General features: G+C 31.7%; 1 protein-coding gene across 4 annotated transcripts in view; it reads right to left on the minus strand.

Moving 5' to 3' along the window:
• LOC136042368 (WD repeat-containing protein 89-like) overlaps positions 1-17,018 on the minus strand; it is a 76,229-nt gene that overhangs the window by 45,746 nt on the left and 13,465 nt on the right. For all 4 annotated transcript variants that reach the window (XM_065727337.1, XM_065727334.1, XM_065727336.1 and 1 more), the window contains exons 2-4: positions 16,700-16,856; positions 9,272-9,397; positions 4,497-4,600 (exon numbers count right to left, since the gene is read on the minus strand). In XM_065727337.1, the coding sequence (XP_065583409.1) occupies positions 4,497-4,600; positions 9,272-9,397; positions 16,700-16,713 (244 nt within the window). In that variant the 5' untranslated portion in view covers positions 16,714-16,856. The remainder of the gene's footprint in view (positions 1-4,496; positions 4,601-9,271; positions 9,398-16,699; positions 16,857-17,018) is intronic.

A 17,018-nucleotide genomic window follows, 5' to 3' on the forward strand; every position in this document is an offset into this window, starting at 1 on the left:
CATCTTTTGCTCTAACTTTACCTATCAGATATTTTCAGACAAAACACGAAGATAACGCCATCTATTAAAGCTAGATAATTTAATTTACATAATTTATTCATTTATGTTCTTGAACAAACAATAATTATCTTTGGAGGAAAGGTGGATTCAAACCTAAGAATTTCCGTATTAACAACATAATAAATGTCCTGTAGTGGTGCAGTGGATTTGACCTTAGCATGGTAATACGGGACCCAGAGATCGAATCACGCTGCAGGAATGCGCTGCAGGGCCGACGCAAGGACCATAGTAGTCAAGAAGCGTCGTTAATTCTTAAATAATAACAACATAATAAATGTTATATTTTCACCACTTAATAAAGATTTTCGATCCAAACTTGAACTATCAACTTGGACGGGATTTAAACAATAATAATGGAATAAAATTTAAGATTACAAAGGGGGATTAAAAAACTACACAGAGCTTCTATAAATGAGGTAATGGCAATCGTTTTCAGGGAATCTGAAGTTTTATTGTTGACTTCTTCAAATTTTTAAAGACAGTAACATAAAGTTGTTTTTTTTAACAGAAAAACTACCAAAAAAAAGTTTTTTTTTCCACTTTTGTCTTTTGCGGACATGACTGTTTTTTAATACAGTCACAATAAATACAGTTTTAAAAAATAAAAAAACAAGATTTTTTAAATGAAAGTAAGGAGCAACATTAAAACTTAAAACGAACAGAATTTACTCCGTATATGAAAGGGGCTTTTCCTCCTCAACGCCTCGCTCTTTATGCTAAAGTTTGACTCTTTCTCTTAACTCTATTTTTAGAAGAGTAAGAAACTTTAGCGTAAAGAGCGGTAAGTTGAGGAGGAAAAGCCCCTTTCATATACGGAGTAATTTCTGTTCGTTTTAAGTTTTAATGTTGCTCCTTACTTTCATGTAAAAAAAACTTGTTTTTTTATTTAATTTTTGGACGTTTTGGAATTAATGCATGTTTTGATCTTGGCTCTCCGCACATAAATAATTAAAACGAAATTTGCATATTAATTAACTGCAATTAATCGGGAGATTTTGAGAAAAAAGGAGCGAGGGAGGAGACCTAGTTACCCTCCAATTTTTTGATTACTTAAAAAAGCAACTACAAATTTTAATTTTTTACAAACGTTTTCATTGGTAAAAAATATACGTAACTGACAAATTAATTTTCGTAACGAACTTCTATATTAGTATGTTTTTATTGCGTGTATGAAGTGGTTCAACCCTCGTCGATACCTCGCTCTTTGCCCTAAAGTTTAAATTTTGTCTCAATTCCGTAAGAATGAGCTCTAGATCACAAAGGACGTAGAATAAATACTTGAAATTACTAAAAATACTTTAGCGTAAAGAGTAAGGTATAACGAGGAGGTAAGCCCCTCATATGCGTAATAATTTTTGTTCGTTTTAAGTTTTAATGCTGCTCCTTACTTTCAGTAGAAAAAACTTTTCATACTTATTTTTTCATTGTTTTTTCAAATAATGCTAGAAAATCCTGCGCCCCCTTCATTGAAATTCTCTTCCCCCATGAAAAGTTCCTCCATGGAAATATCCTCTCACGTAACCCCTCCCCTCAAATCTCCCCCTAAACAAAAAAATACCCCTGAAAACGTCTGTACACTTCCCAGTAACCATTACTATATGTAAACACAGGTCAAAGTTTGTAACTTGCAGCCCCTCCCATGGGGACTGCGGGGGAGTAAGTCGTCCCTAAAGACATGGTTATTAGATTTTTCGACTATGGTGAATAAAATGGCTATCTCAGAATTTTGATACGGTGACTTTTTGGAGAAAATGAGCGTGGGAGGGGGCCTAGGTGCCCTCCAGTTTTTTTGGTCACTTAAAAAAGGCACTAGAACTATTAATTTCCGTTAGAATGAGCCTTCTCGCGACATTCTAGGACTACTTAGTCGATACGATCACCCCTGAAAAAAAAAAAAAAAAAAAAAAAAAAAAAAAAACAAGCATCCGTGATCTGTCTTCTGGCAAAAAATGCGAAATTCCACATTTTTGTAGATAGGAGCTTGAAACTTCTACAATAAGGTTCTCTGATACGCTGAATCTAATGGTGTGATTTTCGTTAAGATTGTATGACTTTTAGGGGGTGTTTCCCCCTATTTTCTAAAATAAGGCAAATTTTCTCAGGCTCGTAACTTTTGATGGGTATAACTGACCTTGATGAAACTTATATATTTAAAATCAGCATTAAAATGTGATTCTTTTGATGTAACTATTGGTATCAAAATTCCATTTTTTAGAGTTTCGGTTACTATTGAGCCGGGTCGCTCCTTACTACAGTTCGTTACCACGAACTGTTTGATATACAATACTTTAGGGGGCAGAATTAGCTAAAATTATTAAGGAAAATTCCATTTTGGAGTTTTCTTTCATGACTGTGTATTGTCATGATTCTTCATTCATTAAAAAAGAAGGTTTGAAATGATTTCCATCAGAAATGCTGTAGCCATTTTATAGCACAGATCTAGCCCATTTGATCATTTTTTATTCCCCAAAGTACAGTTGAAAGATGTCCATTTCAATGGCATTGATAAAGCAAGATGCATAGCAAAAACAAGGCTGATAAAGGGGTGTCCAGATTTTTTCAGAATCGGTCTAAAAGAATGGAAGCACCACCAGCCTTGATCATAGTTAAGCTGAAAATTTATTATGGATAAATTAATTGTAATAGAGAAACCATAAAAAAATAAATTCCATGAGTTTCTTGAATACCCCTTGTACTGTGTTAAAGCGGAATGAACCGCAAATGCCCAGAAATGCCGAAAACTTAGCTTTAGCTAGTAAGAATACCAAAAATTCATTACTTAAGTCTTTTGGAAAATAGAAAATCTGAAATTGTCTTCTAAATTTTTTGGCAGAAGCCGTATGGCACCTGAAAAACAGTTTTAGCTTAAAGTCAAGTGTTTTTACAAATAAAAGTACTGATCAAACTGTCTTTTAGAAATTATGGCGAAATCCCTATGGCACCTCTAAGCGGCTTTAGACCAAAGCAAGGTTTTGATGAAGAAAAACGGTTTTAGACAACTGTCCTATAAGAATTTTGGCAGAAGCCGGATGGCACTAGAAAAACAGCTTTAGACCAAAGTGAACTGTTTAAATGAAAGAAGTGCAAATTAAACTGTCTTTTATAAATTAGGGCAAAATCCCTGTGGCACAATTAAGCGGCTTTAGACCAAAGTCAAAAGTGTTGATAAAGAAAAACGGTTTTGATCAGCTGTCGTATAATAATTTTTGTAAAAGCCGCATGACACTAGAAAAAAAAAGCTGTAGACCAAAGTCAAATCTTAAAAAAACAAAACAAAAAAAAACTGATCAATCTGTCTTTTAAAAATTGTGGCAAAATCCGTGTGGCACCTTTAAGCGCTTAGGCCAAAGTCAAAAGTTTTGATAAGGAAAAACGGTTTTGATCAGCTGTCGTATAATAATTTTAGTAGAAGCCGCATGACACTAGAAAACAAGGAAGCTTTAGACCAAAGTCAAATTTTAAAAAAAACAACAAACAAAAACAAAAACTGATCAATCTGTCTTTTAAAAATTGTGGCAAAATCCCTATGGCACCTTTAAGAGGCTTAGACCAAAGTCAAAAGTTTTGATAAGGAAATACGATTTTGATCAGCTGCCGTATAATAATTTTAGTAGAAGCCACATGACACTAGAAAAAAAGCTGTAGACCTAAGTCAAATCTTCAAAAAAAGAAAAATACTGATCAATCTGTCTTTTAAAAATTATGGCAAAATTCCGGTGGCACCTCTAAACACCTTTTAATCAAAGTCAAGGGGTTTGATAAAGAAAAACGGTTTTGATCAAATGTCGTACAAAACTTTTGGCAGAATCCATGACACTAGAAAACCAGCTTTAGGCAAAATTGAACTGTTTTAATAAAAAAAGGGGGGCTGATCAAACCTCTAAACGGCTTTAGATCAAAATCATAGGTTATGATCAACTGTCGTTTTTGACAGAAACCGTATATTACTAGAAAAAAAAGCTTTAGGCCAAAGTCAACAGTTTAAATTAAAAACAAGGCTTTGATCAAACAGTCTTTTAAACATTGTGGCAGAAGCTATGTGGCATCTCAAAACGTTTTTAGAAACGGTTTTGATCAAAATGTCTTTTCAAAATTTTTAGTAGATGACATAGTACGTGAAAAATGGTTTAGACCAAAATCAACAGTTTGCTTTTGATAAATAAAACAAAATGATTTTGATAAAACTATCTTTTAAAATTTTTGTTGGGATTTCTATGGCACCCGGGAAGCAATTTTTAGATCAAAGTCAATGCTTTTGATTTAAAAAAATAAAGATTTTGATCAACAGTTTTCTAAATTTTTGGCAGAAGCAATGTGGCACCTGAAACTTTTTTTATAGATCAAAATCACCGATTCTGATAAAAAAAAAACGTTTTGTCAAACTGTCTTTTAAAAAAATAGATTTACCTACTAAATGAAAAAAGAAAAGAACTGACGTTTGAATTTATTCACACAACTGTCTTTTATTCTGATATCCCAACGTTTTATAGTCCGGTCCATAGAAGATGTATATATTAAATTTGAATCCAGTTTTGAATATCTGCAAAACAAGTTTATTAGTAGGTAGTTTGTATTAGAATATAGTTAATACATCAAAATATAGTTGGTAGTTAGTAGCGTATGGTCAGAATATGGTGTATTAGAATTTGGTTAATATAGTTAATGTAATAGAGTTTGTATTACAAGTGGTTAATATATTAAAATGTAGTTAATACAGAGTATAGTTAGTAGTTTGAGGTTTATAAGGTATAGTAAGTAGTGTATAGTGCATAGTCAGAAAATAGTGCACTAGAATATAGTTAATATAGTCAATATAGTTTGTATTAGAAATGGTTAATGTATTAAAATGTAGTTAATACAGAGTATAGTTGGTAGTGCGTAGTTTATAAGGTATAACTAGTAGTGTATAGTGCATAGTCAGAAAATAGTGCACTAGAATATAGTTAATATAGTCAATATAATACAGTTTGTATTAGAAATGACATTTAGATGATATTTTGGTTTTAAATTGTAAGGAATTCATTGATATTTCTAAATATATATATATATACATCCATCAGAGCTTACTCTTGAACCTAGTCATGGCGTTGGTCTAGAACAGTGGTTCTCAACCTTTTTTATCCATGGACCCCTTTTTTCTTCGTTTTATCTTGGTGGACCCCTTCATAGCTATTGGACATAAGAACAATTTTCTATTCTTCACTAAAATAAATTTTAAGGTTTTAATTATCAAAGAAATAGTATACGATTAAGCTTTATTTTTAAATGAAAACAAGTTTAACACAAAAGAAATATTCTACTATAATAATAATAATTATTGTTATTATTATTACTATTATTGTGATAATAACTACAATATTATATTGTTTCTTCCATGGGCAAGCAACTCAAAATCATGGAGAGTAGAGCTCCTCAGGTAGTTTAATTCACTCCAACATTATTTGTGTAAACTGAATACAAAAAGGAGTTGAAATTAAGTGTGTGATTAAAAAAAGAAGGGAAAGGCATGTTTATTTAATGAGATCCCGGTGGTTGATGCTTCTCGACGAGTTTCTTTATATTTGGTTCTATCGATGTTAATGATAGTCGAAGATCGTCCCTTTTCACAATGTCAAGTCTATTGCGAGCTTTTGATAATATTTGAGAAACACGACTAAATCCCACTTCAACAAGATAAGATAGGAAAAGCAATGACGTAGAACTACGCTTTATCCCAGAGCAAAGGGTACTTTGTAGCAACGTCGGTTGTTTTCCATATATTGTACTTTTCATCTTTGGATTTTGCACGCGTTATTTCATCGCTTTGTAATTCGATGAGGGGCTCTTGCAAAGACAATTCTATTTCGACAAGATTAACTTCGAAAGGAATTGAAACCAAAATCGGTATATCCATCCCGAGCGCTAAACCGAGTTTGCATATCTTCATGTATATTTTCCAAATATTCACCATATAATGCAAGATCTTCATCTTGCAAATCGCTGCTAACACAGGCCAAACAAGGAAACTGTTCAAATGCACGACGCCTGATATTATTCTTATACAGCTGTAGTTTTCTTAGAAAAGCAGCAATAGCACTTTTACTAGATATCAGATCTTTCCTTGGAACTGTTTATTAAGTGCATTAAGTTTTTCAAATATATCTGAAAAGTAAAACACATCATTTTTATTTGCAAGCAGTTTCGCTCCAAGTTGTGTGTCAGCAAGAAAGGAAACAATAGAATCCCAAAGTGCTATGAAACGCATAAAACAATTCCCCTTTGATAGCCATCTCACCTCTGTATGTAATACAAGCCACTCAAACTCTTCTCCGCTTTGCTTACAGAATTCACGAAAAAGGCAGTCTTGGAGAGATTTTGATTTAATATGGTTTACTACTTTTATTACAACAGAAAGGGCATCATGCAGACGTGCACTCATTTTCTTTGTAACTAAGTGTTGATGGTGTATAACACAGTGAATACAATATACTTCTAGGATTGTTTTTTTTTTTTTTTTTAATGTGCAATAAAACCTTTGTATCCGCCTGTCATAGATGGTGCACCATCAGTAGCACAAAAAATTATATTTTTAAGTGGGATATTGTTTTCCTTGAAATAAGTAGCAACTTCATTAAAAATTGTTTCACCTTTTGTGTCTATCGTAAGACTTCTAGCAAAAAGCATTTCCTCTTTGGGTCCTTCATTGTTAAATCTAACATATGCTAATAAAAGGGCCTCATTATCTCTTAAAGTTGATTCATCAAGTTGAAGGGCAAACTGTTTCACTTGCAAATGAGCTATCAATTGTTTTTCTACATCCTCTACCATTTCATCAATGCGTCGTGACACACAAGAGTTGCTTAAAGGGATGGAATTAGTAATTTCAACTGTATTTTGTTTCATAACTGAAGAAATTATAGCAGAAACTCAATCAATCAATCAATCAATTTATTAATACTAAAAGAAAAACTACTACAAAAGTAAATCAGTTAATAGGCCCAAGAAGCATTGCTTGAAATGGACCACAAACTGCGGGTGGAATTACTGTTTCACCAATATTATGGGGTTTTCCGGCCTTTACAATTATTTTACTTATTTCATATGATGCCAGGAAACCATCATTTCCTAAGATATGTTGAAAGATTATGATATTTGCTCTTGGCACTGACCAACGGGTAATAGATAAGTCATTGCAGATCTATGGTTAGGTACCGGGCATTGGGAAGGAAATATCTGCTTAAAAATAAAGATCAAAGCTCACCGCCTACTTCATGAGAGAAGTTAAAAGATTTTCACCTTCGCTTGTTCTTGCCACTGACTGATGGGTGAATATATAAGTCAAAAGAAAGTACAAAAAAATAATGAAAGAATTATTAATATATATTTTTTTCAAAATAATGTAAATTACAGTAGAAATTGAATTTTTAAAAATAAAGAGCGTTCTGAGTTGGTTTTCTTTATGGACCCCCGAAATATCATTGTGGACCCCCAATCTGTTGTGTTTTGCCTGTGGACCCCCATGAATATTACATGGACCCCTAGGGGTCCATGTGGACCCTGGTTGAGAACCACTGGTCTAGAAGATCATTTCTTAGATTTAAATATTAATATTTCGGATAATAATAAATTAAGTTTTAAAATGTATAATAAAACGGATGATTTCGATTTTGAAGTAATTAATTTCCCATTCCCTGAAAGTAATATACACTCAAATATCACATATTCGGCATTTTTCTCACAGTTACTTAGATATGCAAGGATTTATTATTTTAAAAATAGACGTAAAATCTTAAGCCAAAATTGATTTTAAGAGGTTTTTCTGCAAACAAATTAACTTGGCAATTTCAAAAATTTAGTTTTCATTATAACGAACTTTTAAATAAATACCAAAAGAATTATCTGGAAATACTTAGAGAAATCTTTGGTTAATTTTGATTTTCGTTGTTACTGAGTTTGGCGTGTCCTGAAGTTTTGACAGTGGGTCTCTGGAGGATTTTGCCTATATAGTCGTTTCAATTGGTCTTATTTTACATTCATTTCCTTGTTTTTTATCTAGGTCACATTTACATTAATAGAGAAATTTTGACATAGTGAAAAAACTTTGAATAATTGTTTGGTTTTAATATAGATTGTGAATTGGTAACTTAAATACATGAGAGCCAAAACTAAGGTAGGATAAGCTTGTTTTGGTCTTACTTGGTTGTTCTCCATTTGCTTGTTTTTTCATAAGCATATATTTTGGGGGTGATACCTAACTGGTGGATACCATAGGTAATCTATGGTAGGCACGCCACTTGCCTGGGTAGAGAATTTAAAGTGCCGAAACCTATAGGCAGGTGTGTATTCTCCTAATGAGGCCTTGTGTTAGGTTGTTGCCTCTGAATTATTTGTCTTTACTGTTTTCATTATTTGGTAAATGACGACTTATACTTATTGATGACAAGACTGCCTGTCCATGGATTAATCTTTATGGTTGATTGTGTATGGCTATGCTGTTTGACCTATGTGATTGTATGGATGAATAGGGTTAAGACCTCATTCAAGTGCTGGTCTATATTAATCACTAATGTAGGAAAACAGTCTTTCTTTTCTCTTTCTTTTTTTTTAATGTGTTTGTGCTGTTAAATTGGTGATTTCTCTTTTCATTATATATGTGTATATACATATGTATATATATACATATATATATATATATATATATATATATATATATATACAGTTTTTAATTTGGCTACTATTTTTGATTGGCCAAAATTTTTGAATCTTTATTATATTATTAGCCGTTTATAATTTGCCTACTATTCTTTATTGGCTGACAAAATTGTTATCTTTTTAGTTTTTTCATGCCAGAAAGAGACGCCAAGCTCTCTAGAAAAAGTTCAGCCCAAAATCATTCAAACATCCCCCCCACCCCACCGTAAAAAAAAAACTTAAAAAGGGGCCTAAAGTAGCAATCCCAGCCATAAGGAAAAAACGCAAGACAATACTTCATCCGCTTTCAAGGGTTGACGCGTAGGCACTTTTTAGCATTAATATTTGAGATTTCTTATATACTCAAAATGAGGACATAATTCTTGTAAGGATAGCTATAATCGGGTCTTAAATACGTTTATTTGGAGCCACTGGCGCCATAAGTAGTATGTCGGATAGAATTTCCAAACTTAACCAAAAACATTAACTAGATAAAATGATACCTCTAGGTAGAAAAACAAGAACTGATAAGGGTGCATACCTAACTTCAGTTACTACATCTCTATGGCCCTTTAAGTTCTTAATTGTTGTCAAATTGTCTGTGTTGCTTATAATCACTGAGTTGTTGGAAAGACCAACGGCAACTGAGCCAGTAATTCCAGAATACCTAAAAATCCATTATTTGTCACTAATTGCAAAGAATAGCACATTATAAAAGTGAAACTGTATAAACAGTATAATTTATTATTTCCAAAATTAGGGTAATAATCTCACTAAAAATAATAAAATGACAAATCCTTACCAAATTATCAACAGAGCTAAAGAACACATCTGACAAATTTGTATCATCTTGTAACTCTAAAGAAATTCCAGTTTACGAAGAATAAACCAAAAGTAACTTTCTTTTCGACCTTTATTCATTTAAACTTTTTAATTAAGGATACCGTTTTTGGGCCATGTGTACCTTTTTTCAATAAATGATTTGATATTCAAGGAATATAAAGTAAAAAAAAATAATAAAAATATTTCCAGAATAAACGAAATTCTGCTTCCAATTACCTACTAAATCCGGAATTAGAAAGGTCAAATTCCAAAATAAACTTAGGCCGAAATAGCCAAGAAAATAACCGATGGACTTAATGCATAAAAAGCCAATTCTCCCAGAAATTTCACATAGAAACTCCTATAAAGTAATATACTTGTCGGCACCCTTTCAATTTCTTTCACAAACGTATGCCTAAAATTGTAAGCAAAAAAGTATTTATCTCATATTTTTTATAGCAAAAGAATATATATCTTAGTCTACATTATCCAAGGTTAGGTGGTGACAATCATAAAATTCTCAAATGAGATAGCCACATATGGTTTATACATTAAATGCTTCAACATTTGACCAATATTAGCAAATTCTCCTCGTACACCAAATTTATATGTAAAATTACCAGCAATAGCATATTAAGCCAAGGATGAAAAATTAAAACCTTGTTCAGTTATGGCGAGGATGAGATAAAAACTAGGGAGAGGTGCTTTCAAGGTCGTATCCAGGAAAAATATAGAGTTTAACCCCCTCCCTCCCATAAATTTTTGTCCTACTTGTAAAATGTAACAAAAATACATATAAACAAATTTTGGATGCGTTTTCTAAAGTTTATATAATTATTAACTTTTATGCAAAATGACAAACTTAATTTTGCTATACAAATTCAAAATTTTTCATTAGAAAGTTTTCTAACACTTGCCAAAAAAAAATCAATTTTTCATTCCTTCAAATAAGCTATGAACTGTTCCATGGGATTCTTAAATTTACTATTTTGGTTGTTAAATTTATAGACACAACTAGTTGTGTTTGGTGGTTGCCCTTTCCTACCATTTCCCTTAACATAATTTTATTAATGTATTCTATTCTTTTTCTGTTTAAACATCTGTAGAGCATTGTATGGATATTTATATAGATATGAATATTTACATTTATGCTATGTGATTCCTTGTGAGAGTGTATAAAGTTCAAAATAATATCTTCAGCCGAATATTTCGGCTCAACCTCCGGGATGCTTTTTCAACGAGAAAAAAGTAACTGAAGAAAAGGAAACCAAATTAACATATCTAAAGAAAACCACAACCAAACACAAACACACAAAAAAAATACAATACACATTTTAAACACTTCCAGAACCGCAAAAACTGTATTTTTATCGTTTAAAGTTTTGTTGTTATTTTGTGTCTTGTTTTGCACTGCTTTATTAAAATCAAACCAACTTTTAAAAAGAGAGAGAGAGAGAGAGAGAGAGAGAGAGAGAGAGAGAGAGAGAGAGAGAGAGAGAGAGAGAGAGAGAGAGAGAGAGAGAGAGAGAGAGAGAGAGAGAGAGTTTAAGACTAATATAATTTAAAGATGTTCTCTAAAACTAAGACATTCATCAATTAAAACTCCTAAATAGTTTGTACAATTTGTTCTTAAAATACTCAAATCAGCAAAATTTAGTCTATCAATCCAAGGGTATGTATACCGTCCGGAAATATACCATCATAGTTAAGACTAACGAACGGATTTTATAATTTGCCATGTTTTTCAAGGCTTACCTCCCACAAGATTTAAATTGACTACGATAGTAATCAGCTTTGACTTTACGAAGTAGTGTATTTAACTGATTACTATAATTCTTTAAGTTTGTTTTATCAATTACATTATTACGAGCCGCATATATTTTGAACAAATCACTTCTTCTATTAATAGCCTTTAAAAGAGCTCGAGTAATCCATGGTTTCTTTGAACTTTTTCTACAACGAGTTGCACTTTTACGAGTACCACAATCAACCATTAAACCATTTATAATTGAATATCAATTTTGAAACCTAGTATTGATATCTAGTTCGTCACTATTTAGAAATTCAACTGCTTTTTTCTAACTTTCTTTTATAAAGATTTGGCATATTATTATAAATGGTCACTTTTTTATACCTATTTTGTGAATTTGTGTTAGGATTAGTAGCCTACCGCTACAAAATTTTTTTTATCATATTAAATTTTTTAAATTTATTATTTATTTTAAATTATTCATAAATTTTTTTATATAATTATTAACTTTTATGCAAAATGACAAACTTAATTTTGCTATACAAATTCAAAATTTTTCACTAGAAAGTTTTCTAACACTTGCCAAAAAAAAATCAATTTTTCATTCCTTCAAATAAGCTATGAACTGTTCCATGGGATTCTTAAATTTACTATTTTGGTTGTTAAATTTATAGACATAACTAGTTGTGTTTGGTGGTTACCCTTTCCTACCATTTCCCTTAACATAATTTTATTCATGTATTCTATTCTTTTACTGTTTAAACATCTGTAGAGCATTGTATGGATATTTATATAGATATGAATATTCACATTTATGCTATGTGATTCCTTGTGAGAGTGTATAAAGTTCAAAATAATATCTTCAGCCGAATATTTCGGCTCAACCTCCGGGATGCTTTTTCAACGAGAAAAAAATAACTGAAGAAAAGGAAAAAATTCCAAATTAACAAATCTAAAGAAAACCACAACCAAACACAAACACACAAAAAAAATACAACTCACATTTTAAACACTTCCAGAACCGCAAAAACTGTATTTTTATCGTTTAAAGTTTTGTTGTTATTTTGTGTCTTGTTTTGCACTGCTTTATTAAAATCAAACCAACTTTTAAAGAGAGAGAGAGAGAGAGAGAGAGAGAGAGAGAGAGAGAGAGAGAGAGAGAGAGAGAGAGAGAGAGAGAGAGTTTAAGACTAATATAATTTAAAGATGTTCTCTAAAACTAAGACATTCATCAATTAAAACTCCTAAATAGTTTGTACAATTTGTTCTTAAAATACTCAAATCAGCAAAATTTAGTCTATCAATCCAAGGGTATGTATACCGTCCGGAAATATACCATCATAGTTAAGACTAACGACGGATTTTATAATTTGCCATGTTTTTCAAGGCTTACCTCCCACAAGATTTAAATTGATTACGATAGTAATCAGCTTTGGCTTTACGAAGTAGTGTATTTAACTGATTACTATAATTCTTTTAGTTTGTTTTATCAATTACATTATTACGAGCCGCATATATTTTGAACAAATACCTTCTTCTATTAATAGCCTTTAAAAGAGCTCGAGTAATCCATGGTTTCTTTGAACTTTTTCTACAACGAGTTGCACTTTTACGAGTACCACAATCAACCATTAAACCATTTATAATTGAATATCAATTTTGAAACCTAGTATTGATATCTAGTTCGTCGCTATTTAGAAATTCAACTGCATTTTTCTAACATTCTTTTATAAAGATTTGGCATATTATTATCAATGGTCACTTTTTTATATCTATTTTGTGAATTTGTGTTAGGATTAGTAGCCTACCGCTACAAAATTTTTTTTATCGCAACACCTCAAGAAACATCTTAGCATCACATGACCGAACATTAACCTTGAAGAATTTTTTCTCCTTCTTTATCATCACAAAAGAAAACTCATGTATTTCAGACATCTGCAGACCGCCCTCACATTTTTTTTCAAAATGACTTTAGCTTCATTTAGGCTTTGACAGAGAGCATTCCACAACATAAGGTTGCTGTAATTAGCTGGATATTGAAGGGACATTAGGCGGTTTGATAAATTAGAGGTAGAATCTCTGAACAAATGAGCCTCTTCCGAGGCAACACAGAGAAGTTTCTTGAGTTCATCAATTTCGCTTTTCACGCTAGTAACTTCAGCATCAACACGATTAACTTTTGTGTTTAAACTTGTATGTCCAGATTCCATTGTTGAAATAAGACTTTCCAAAGTTTTTAATTTTCCACCAATTGACTCCAAAACTTTAGTATTATCTTTTATAATTTCTAACGTCCGAACGAAATTGTCAGCCAAAGATTTTAAAGATAATTAGCTTTCGAAAACGCTGAATTTAAACCACTTGATGCATCCAAAATATCAAACATGAAGCGATTTGATGAGAAACCAGTACTTGATGTATTTTCGTTTCTTTTCTGCTTCTTTCTTTTCCCCATATTTATATACAAATATACTAAACGCTCCTACCGGAAAAGAGTATCAATTTATTATCCAGGCCAGGCCTACACTCAATGCATTAGCCCCCCATCAAGGGCACGGCTAAAACCGCTATCTAGCAAAAAAGCTAGATCCAGGAACTCAGAAACTGTAGGCCAAGAAAGCCAAGTATAAGTGCATGAGAAACTATAGGCTAAGACGTCCAAGTTTGATCACATCAAAATACATGCATACTCATAACTGTTAATTCAGGGATATAAACAGGCTATTGATCTTTTTCTACTTTCCCTTCTTCATTCAGTTCTTTTCCCCTACTTCACCTTTCCCTGCAAATCGTCGAACATGGGGTAATTACTAATCTTGAACCTAACATTCATTTCATCACACTTTTTACGTAGGTAACTGGATTAAGCTATTACAAGTTCAAAGTCAAATTCATGGAGCATTACCCGTCAAACTAGTTCAATTCAAAGCAAAATATCCAATAAGTTGTTATCCTCCCACAATAAGTGATATTTAGGAGGGTGTGATTTAAACCCCTTCTTAAAGAAAATACCTTGTACATACTCCAAATTAATTACCAAATTTATAATGAACTATGTCCAATCCAGATATACTAATCCGATTATCCAAGTTGGATAAATACTATAACAAGATACCAGTTTTTCTCAATGATTACTTTCGGTACACAGATAAGTGTTCACGAAATGAATGCTATTTCAGAACTCAAAGTTTCTTCCCTTCTGATTACAGAAAAATTCATGAAAGCAAAAATATGGCAAAAATATGACAAACATGACACTTCAAAACAAAAATCTGATATGACTTAACACAGCTTGACAAAAAAAAACTAAAAAATATGTCTGTGAATATAAAATACTGCATAGACTTTATAGATAAACGAGCAACAAAGAATAAATCACACCAGTAAAATATTAATTCCAAACGTCATTATTGAAACCATAATTTTTAAATTGTCTGTTTCTGTAGTTAAAGATATTAAACTAAAATATAAATATTAGTTTAATCGAAACTGTTAATTAAATTTAATTTGAGAACAGTAACAAAAACTTTAATATTAACATTAATTCAAATTAAAATATAATTAATTTTTTTTTCATTATTTATACATTTTTAAACTTCATTCCACGAGCAATACAGTAGTTGTAGAAAGTGCTCTTGATCTGGCGAAGGGTTAAAGAAGGTTTATTGCCGAGTATATTTATAAGAACAAAAATGCACCATTATTTGAAGAGGGGGACCCAAAACCCTTTAATAATTACTTACTAGTTACACCCCGTCTATTTTATCAAGGGTGACAGAGAAATTTTATGCGAGTGTGGATAGCTTTTTGAAAGGGATATTTGGGGGATCTTTAAGAGAAATATAAAATTAGCAAAAGACTACATTCGTAACAAAATATTTTGTTACAAATCAGTTTGGTTTTTGAAGACATTATTCTACAGAGGATGCTATTCAGTTCCTGGCTACAATAGTTGTGATGGCCTTAATAATATATTAAAAGTTGCTTCAGTGTTTCTTGACAAAGTTAAGTCGTTTGATGTGTGTGACCACTTGACTTTATTTGAAAAAAACTGGAGAATGGTATTCACGGGAATGCACTAGATTTTTTCTAATTATATTAAGAATCGATTCCTTTTTTTGTGAAATTAGAGTTCCATCAGTAAATCACAAAGTTGAATGTGAAGTTCCACAAGTGTCCACTTTGAGATCACCATCGATTGCAGTAAATGTAAATGATCTTTATTTAGCACTTGGTGGGCTTTATACTGAAGTTGGAGCCAAAGACAACAAGATGCTAATCAAGGTTTAATTGCGTCTGCTGATACCAAATGTTTTATAATGGCAGCAAAAACAGAGAATGAATGACTAACTATGACCAGAGATAGGACGTCAAAGATCCAAAAGTGGATGAAAGTCAATCTCCTTAAGCTGATTTATATGAAATCTAAAAGGATAATATTTTTACGGATTGATAACTTATTAACCGTAGCAAAATGAACTTAATTTTGGTTCTTATGGAATTAAATGTTTATCATTTGTGAAAAATCTTGGTATAATAATGGACGAGACAAATTATATACAGTTTATATCATCGAAAATTACTTGGAATGTACAGATCCATAGAAAGTTGAAACATTTTTTTCTTAGTTAATGTATTTATATTAATATGTTTTTCTATTTAATTTACTGTTATTCAGTCTTCTACTTTCCAGATACATTTTAAGTCCTTACATGCTCTTCACAATTCGGTGCTTTTTGTTCTTATAAGTTGTGATAATTGGGCGTCAGTAAGAGATAGTAAAGCATAACTTAATATTTATCAGTTTCAGGTGTTTTCAAATTTTATATTTTACCTGTTTAAGGTCTTTCAGAATAAGTTTCTTCTTAGGTCTATTCTATTGCATAAAAATACACCAGAATGTATGATTAATATTTGAGAGTGATCAGTAAGAAATTTGCTTCTAATTAGAAAACCGGTTTGGAGGTCTACAAGGTTTGTATTCTTGATTCCCCATTTACTTCCTTTTTTTAAAAGTCCTTTCCTTGTGCTATTATTTAAGAGAGTGATAAGCCAATTTTTCATATGTCACATACAAGCCATTTTTTTGGGTGTTTGTGATTTTTTTTTTTTTCTGTTTCTTTGTTAATACCAAAATACGGTAAGCTTTATCAAGTTTCTGGGCTTTTTGTGCCTTTATATTTTTCTATCAAGCTGTTTGTGGTGAAAAGTAAAGAAGAGTATCGTTGTACAGAATAGGGTCTCAAGTAGAGCTTCTTTTTGCTTTTTTTGAATGGAGAATCTATAATTAAGTGTCTGCACCAATAATTTGGAAAAACCCGTGCACAAAACTTTTGGTAAAGTTCTTATTGCAACGAAGAAGTTTTCAATAAAATAATGGTATATAATATTACTTACCAAAAGGCATCCATTTTAGTTATAAAGTTATTCTCAAGGGATATAGCTTTCTTTGCAATGCAGTTATAAGATGTTGGAAATGCTTTATTAGCTGCTTCAATGTCCTCATCTTCTTCAGAATTGACATCAAGGATTGATAGGTCCTCCTCGTGTGGCACTTGAAGAGATATTTGTTGATTAACTTAGACTTAACTTCCCACTAAAAAGGCAACACAAAGTAAAATTAGAGGGAAACAGCTTAAGGAAACAATTATACTTCAGACAGCAGATACATCACTAGTCAAAATGATGGGGAGGAGGGTATTTTACCGACTGGTTG

Source organism: Artemia franciscana, unplaced genomic scaffold (assembly GCF_032884065.1).
Source record: "Artemia franciscana unplaced genomic scaffold, ASM3288406v1 Scaffold_1179, whole genome shotgun sequence".
NCBI lineage: Eukaryota > Metazoa > Arthropoda > Branchiopoda > Anostraca > Artemiidae > Artemia > Artemia franciscana.